The 6,979-nt window shown below is 41.6% G+C and overlaps 1 protein-coding gene across 1 annotated transcript in view; it reads right to left on the reverse strand.

Annotated features, from left to right (window-relative positions):
- Window positions 1-3,638, reverse strand: part of LOC107089389 (ATP-dependent RNA helicase DDX39A-like) — a 21,263-nt gene extending 17,625 nt beyond the window's left edge. Inside the window, exons 1-4 of the mRNA XM_015382145.1 lie at window positions 3,547-3,638; window positions 1,584-1,663; window positions 573-780; window positions 30-157 (exon numbers count right to left, since the gene is read on the reverse strand). Coding sequence (XP_015237631.1) covers window positions 30-157; window positions 573-780 — 336 coding nt within the window. The 5' untranslated portion in view covers window positions 1,584-1,663; window positions 3,547-3,638. The remainder of the gene's footprint in view (window positions 1-29; window positions 158-572; window positions 781-1,583; window positions 1,664-3,546) is intronic.
- Between the last annotated feature and the right edge of the window lie 3,341 nt (window positions 3,639-6,979).

Raw genomic sequence — 6,979 nt, forward strand, 5'->3', positions numbered from 1 at the left:
GAATAGAATTGAATTAAAAACCAACGCACCTGGCCGTCCACAGGTTCAATTTGCTGCAGCGTTGCTAACACGAACACGGCCGTCTTTCCCATGCCAGACTTGGCCTGACAGAGAATATCCATCCCCAGGATAGCTTGAGGAATGCACTCATGTTGAACTAAAAAATGGAGAAAATTATAAAAGAGAGATTTTAATTCTTAAAAAGTAGCAGAAACTAGAATTAAGAAATGGGCTGGTGTGGAGTAAAAACATGGAGGACTGCTGTTATTAGGAGATCCATCTGACCAGTGAGAGATAGATTAACCTGACAGGGAACGGCTTTGATCAACTCAAGTTGATTTTCCTCCAAATGTTTGCGTGTGAGAAAGTTCAGAAGTTTGTAAGATATAAATGTATATTCTGAGGTTGCCTCAGTCAGAGCTCTATCTCTCCGTCTGAGGAAGTTAAATAAATCTGAATGCGTCTGTCTCAGCTCCCTTACTCCACAGTCGTTAGTTTAAACACGGCTAAGATTAATTGGTTGAGGATTATTTTGAAGATTTCAGTGGATTATTTGAAGAAGGGTCGGCTACCTTCTGAAGGATGTTCGAAGCCGCAGTCACCGATGGCGCGCAGCAGCTCTGGTTTGAGCAGAAAGTCTCTGAATCCTGAGCTGTGAATGGATACGTAGGATCCTTTCACCTCCTTCTTGTTGGCCGGGGGGCCGCTCTCTGGGAGGCCCTGGGGCTCGTCATCCTCCTCGTAGTCCAGAAGCTCGTTATCAACATCATTTTCTGCCATCTGGATCACAATCGGAGCAAAACAATGGGGGGGGGGGTCCACTTTCAATCTGCACATTTAGATTTAATCACAGCATTTTGAAACATAAAATAAATCACCATTTTATTTTGGAAATCCTAAAATGACATTAAATCCAAGGTAAAAGATGCACTACATTCATTTTTAACTGATGTTAGAAACCAACCTCTGCTTCAATAATGGAGACGATCCTCAGTCATCCAGGTTAGAGTCGTTCCAATAAAGTTTAAAAAATCCTCTGGACTTTGTTTCCAAGTTTGAAGACGTTTCTCTTCCATCCAGGAAGATTTTTCAATTCAAAATGTCAGAAATAGCGTTTAGTTCCAGGTTTTATCCAGCAGCCCAACAAAACCTGGTTTTAGTTTAGAAAACATGAAAATTTCAATTCAAACATTTTGAACTGAAAAAGTTTCCTGGATGGGAAGCAAAACGTCAAAGTTCAGAGGATTGGGTTTTTTTTTTTTTTTAAACAACCTGCTTTAATGTTTAAAAACAGGATCAATAACGATGTTATTTAAACTTTTACAGGTTTAGTTCCCTAACAATCATTATAGAGACAACCAGAAACCTTTAAAGAGGAAATTAAACGTTGAACCAAACTGACTTCATTCACCAGATTGTGTCTGACTATCATCAATAATTATGTTAAAAATGTGAAAAATATCAATGTCAAAGAAAAAACGGAGCTTTGTTTATATTCTTTGGTAAGATAAGTTGGTCAGCACTAAAGATAAGAATGGAAAACGTTGGATAAACCGGCTAAAGTTTAATTGTCCATTTCTTACTGTGATTCCCAGTTTCCAAGGCAGGCGGCCATCTTATCCTAAGGTCCTCGCTCTCCTTCACCATCCGGCCATCTTTATTCCTGAAGACATTTCCACCTATTAAAATGCAGCAGTGATGTTCAGACATAAAGCTGGAAGCTTTGAGGTGTCCATGCTGTCCCTGAACGAGCGCCGAGTGGAGACATGGAGCGACCGGGCATTTTAGGAATAAAGCCTGCAGGATGGTGCAGGAGAACGCGGACCTTGGGATGAGCCCACTGCCTGCCTTGGAAACTGGGAATCACGGTAAGAAATGAAGCGTCTCTCTGGAGGTTTGGAGCCGCTGTGAGAGCCGGTGGGTGAGGGATCCTGGCTGCTGATTGGCTTAGAAAAATGTTTGTTATTAAGAGGCTGGAATAAAGTTGGAGAACTAAGCTCTAGTGGTGGACGCTTGCTTTGGAGTCAGGAGCATATTTGATGATTCAATACCTGCCAGCATAACTGTTAGTGTCTCTGCTCTGCCTGCTCAGCGGGTTTTATTTCCCTGTCATTAAGGCTGATTGCTGATTGACCCGCTGTCACACCTTGACGATATAGACCAGCATATACCTGACGTACGGAAAATCTGGCAAAAACGCTGGAATACGTGGATTAAGTTATGAGCACGCTGAAACACGTCGACATACAGCCAAGACGGCGTCTGCTCATCCGTGGGCCGTCAGTTCCAGGTCAGTTATCTGATGGTTGACATCCGTTCAGAGTCGGTTCCTCATCAGAATAACTGAGAGGAAAAGGATGAAACGAGGAGAAAATAAAAATAAAAATGACTGAAACGTTTCTATTCCTTTCAGGCTCCAACATTCTGGATCATTTTAATCATAAACCACAAAAGATTTTTAGCAGATGCATCATGTAGACAGAAACGTTTTTAAACCCAGTTTAGTGAGTCAGTGAGTTAGGAACAGCTCTATGAGGTCCCTGCAGCACCCCCGCCTCGCGGTTAGTGGACCCGTCACTAGTGGCATCTGATTGAGTTACCAGGCATCTGTAACCATGGCCTTTATAGAGCAACAACCAAGCTAACAAGCTTTAAGCACGACCCCAGGCACCGTGGTTGGAGAAAAGACAAATACATCTGCTACCTTAAATCTATGGTTAAACATGGAGGTGGAGGAGTGATGATATGGGCTTACTGCATAGCCATGGAGCTGGGAACATAATAGTTTTGAGAATAAGGTCATATTACGAGAATTACGTCTTAATATTATGAGAAGCCGGTGTGCAAAAATATTTCCTTAATTGTCAAACTGATGCCAAAGTATAACTTTACATGATTCTCCACATTCCTCTCATGTTTTTATGACTTTATTCTCGAAAATTAAACCTCTATCCGGGCCCTAATGGTCTGTGGTACATCTGTAAGGAGTTTAGGTGAAGCAGTAGATCTAATGATGTTCAGCCAGCTGGAGGTGAAAGCTGCGCATTTAATTACAATCAGAAGAACTGCTGCTCCTTTATAAGCTGAGCTTAAAGCTAGTTAGGCTGGCTAACGGCAGCAGGCCCACAGAAGCTAAACAATCTGTTAGCCACAGTTACAGAAATAAATGATATTTGATGTCTTCTACTGTGTAACGGCACAGGTGGGCGGACAGGTGAGCGCAGTGACGTATCCGCCACAGTGCGGTCCTCCTGCTTCATTCATCCACACCGGTTAGCATGCTAGCACAGCCTAGCATTGTGCTCGCCCTCCCTCCATCACACAGATATTTAGAAGCTAGATCAAATCAGAAGAGACAAAAAAAACTCTCCAACATGAGCAGCGGAAGTTTAGCCGAAACTCGCTGTTTATCCCGAATTAGACATGAATGACGTCACTGCGCCAAACACGTCAGTTAGCGAAGCAAACGGTTAAATTCCTCTACAGTTTGAGTTTCCGGTTGGTTAAAAATATGCTGATAAAAAGTGAAAACATGAGTTTGTTTACCTTCCGCTGAGCTGCTCTGCTGTTATTCAGCCTCACCTGAGCTGCTAGCTAACGGCTACTCACGAGCAGGAGAGCTGCGTTAGCGAGGGCTGCCCACTTCCGGTAGAGGGCGCTGTAGTCACGCAAAATTAACCAGGTGGAATCCAGACAATTACTGCAGAGCAGGATTAGGGCCACTGAAAATATAAAAACAGTTAACTGATTTTAAAATATTATTTCACTTTAATATTGGGAAAAAACAGTCAGACTTTTTTCCTCAAATTCTGACTTTAATCTCAGAATTCTTACTTTTTTCTTCAGAACTCTTTTTTTCTCAAAATTCTGACTTTAATGTCAGAATTACTAACATTAAATTCTGACTTTAATGTCAGAATTTTCACTTTTTTCTCAAAATTACTTTAATCTCAGAATTCTTACTTTTTTCCTTCAAAACTCTGAATTCAATTTTAGAATTGTAACTTTTATCTCAAAATTCTGACTTTTTTTCCCTCAAATTCTGACTATGATCTCAGAATTCTGACTTTAATCTCAGAATTCTGACTTTAGTCTCAGAATTCTTAATTTTTTCTCCTGAACTTTGAATTTAATCTCAGAATTCTGACTTAAATCTCAGAATTCTGACTTTTTTCTCAAAATTCTGATTTTATTCTCAGAATTCTTACTATTTTCTTCAGAACTCTGAATTTAATTTTAGAATTTTAACTTTAATCTCAGAATTCTGTTTTTTTTTTCTCAAATTCTGACTTTAATCTTAGAATTCTGACTATAATCTCAGAATTCTCCCCCTTTTTTCTCATAATTCTGATTTTTTTCCCCTTAAATTCTGACTTTAATCTCTTCTTACTTTTTTCTTCTGAACTCTGAATTTAATTTTAAAATTTTAACAATTCTGACTTTAAGCTCAGGATTCTTACTTTTTTCCCTCTGAATTCTGACTATAATCTCAGAATTCTGACTAAACAAACATGTTAGCATCCAGCCGTATCCATGTCTGTTTTAGAGACTAGCTCTCTTGCTTTAATCACCTTCTGCTCTACCATTAATCAAATAGCATCACCAGGAACCCGTCATTTTCCATGAGTGTGTCACTGGCCCTCCCAAACAACCCACATCTTTGTCAGTGAAGCTGAGTGTTCCACATCTCTCCCTTCGTGGTGCCTATCAACATTAAGATCCAAAATTCTGAGATTAAAGTCAGAATTATGAGAAAAAAAGTAAGTCAAAAGTCAGTCCCTAATTCTCTTCTTTAGAATTACATTGGTCACTGATTTTCAAACAATATTGGCTGTGTTTGAATTCATGGGCTGCGTCCTCTGAAGGCCAGATTCGAAGGTCGATGATGTCATAACGCGGCGCCGAAGTCTGGTCGGATTCCAAGACTCCTCGTTATGTGGCTTTAAAATGCATCCTTCTTTTAGCCCGATTTGAAGGACGGGTCCGATGTAGCCTTGGATATCCCAGGATTCATTGCGAGACCAAGCAAGCCGGCTGCTCCATGATCAGAGGAAAGGAAAGGTTGTCATTTTTGATCCTCGTGTGTGCTTTCCCTGGATTTCAGTCATTTGTTTGTAGACTTTTCCTTCTGTTGCCCATTTGGATATTAAACTTGGAGGAAACCACCTCATCTTCCATCTCTGTGTTTGGGACATTTTTTCTATTACCTTTTTGCTGCTGTAAACACCAGAATTTCCCCATTGTTGGACAATAAAGCATTTTCTATTGCATTCTATTTTGACAGGGGAACATCTGAGCTGGAAAAAACAAATACTATTGTTTAGTAGTTATAAAGTTTTTAGGATATTAATTATTGTTTGGTAATGACAATCTGAGAAAATGAATATGACATATGGGGCATCTCAGAGCACAGTTATTGGACCACTTTATTTTCATCATGTACATTAAACCTTCAGCTGAAATGGTAAATGGTACGCCGCTGTTCATCCAACTCTACAATACCTCTCACATTACAAGACTTGACAATATGCTACCAATGTTAGCTAGTTAGCTGATCTAAACCTTTAATAAGTGGATTATTCTTTAATTTTTCAAACTTTAAGCAGAAATATCCAATACGACAGAAAAAAGCCCACTAATTTTGAGCACATATTTTTATTTCTTTATTTATGGGTATTAAAATGGAATTTATGGGTAAAATTTATGGATAAAAAATGGAATTTCGAAAAAATAAGTAAATTATTCCTCTATTTCTCCTTCTAAATTATTTATAGGACCTTTAAATTTAAGATTTTCTTTTCTAAATCTTAAAACTCCTATAGATAGATAGATAGATAGATAGATAGATAGATAGATAGATAGATAGATAGATAGATAGATAGATAGATAGATAGATAGATAGATAACATGCTGGATCTATTTAATGATTCCGTCCCTTTAATCTGTTCTCCCTGGCAGCTCAGTGTCACCTGTGAGTCCCGCCTTCCCGCAGAATAAAGCTCCACGCTGATTGGCTGTTCTTCCTGCATCTCTCCAGCTTCCCCGCTAATTCAGGTCAGCTATTGGTTAGAGATACGTCAATCACTCTTCTTCCTGCTCTCTGATTGGTTGGCCCCACCCACTGAGCCGGAGCCGCAGAGAGCCAGCCATTCTGCGGGATTGACCGTGTGATTGATGCGGGCCGGTAATAACCTCATCCCCGCTGAGCCTCCGGCTGCATCACACGGCTGTCATGCGTGTTTTAAAGGCCGCCCGTGGAAAGGTTGCTCCTAGCTAACTGCCTGGCCTGCCCAGGCCGCGGTGCTGTGCGGCCAGCAGCGGGATGGCGCTGCGGAGGAGCGGCTCTCCCGTTAATTAGCTGCTGCTTGGTGAGGAAGCGGCGCGAACCGTCCGCCATCATGGAGGCTGAGCTCAGGTAAGGAGAACATCAGCGTTATGAGCTCATTAACGGGGCCCGCGAGCTGAACGTTCTGCGACCTGACGGATCTAAGATCCGCGAGTCATTCCCTGCTCCGTCTGCTCCATGTATCTCCGTGGAAGCTGTGGTTGATCAAACACGCCACGCGGCCCGTTCATTGGCTGATGGACCGTGTTTCCTTAAGCAGCGCGAGCGCCTCATTGATGTCAGCGCCCTGATTTCAGCTCGTTACACAACCGCGCTGTTGTTGTCAGAAAGCAGGGCCCCTGGGAGCCCAGAGGAGCCGCGATGGCTCCGTGGATCTAACCACCGCTGTGGATCCGCTGCAGGAGCGGCTGCAGGAGCGGCTGCAGGCCCGTTAGACCTGGAAGGAGCAGCAGAAGATGAGCAGCTTCTATTAGCAGGATCTGCTCTGACTGACCAGGAAAAACAGGCTGTTCTATTTAGCATCTCTATCATGATGACATCACGAGTTCCTTCCTAATACTCTGTTTATCTGAAGCAGCCCTGACCTGTGTGATTAAATGGTGACGTATCAAAATCTATTCAGTTTATTTCTAT

This window comes from Cyprinodon variegatus, unplaced genomic scaffold (genome assembly GCF_000732505.1).
Source record: "Cyprinodon variegatus isolate N-32 unplaced genomic scaffold, C_variegatus-1.0 Scaffold250, whole genome shotgun sequence".
NCBI classification, from domain to species: domain Eukaryota; kingdom Metazoa; phylum Chordata; class Actinopteri; order Cyprinodontiformes; family Cyprinodontidae; genus Cyprinodon; species Cyprinodon variegatus.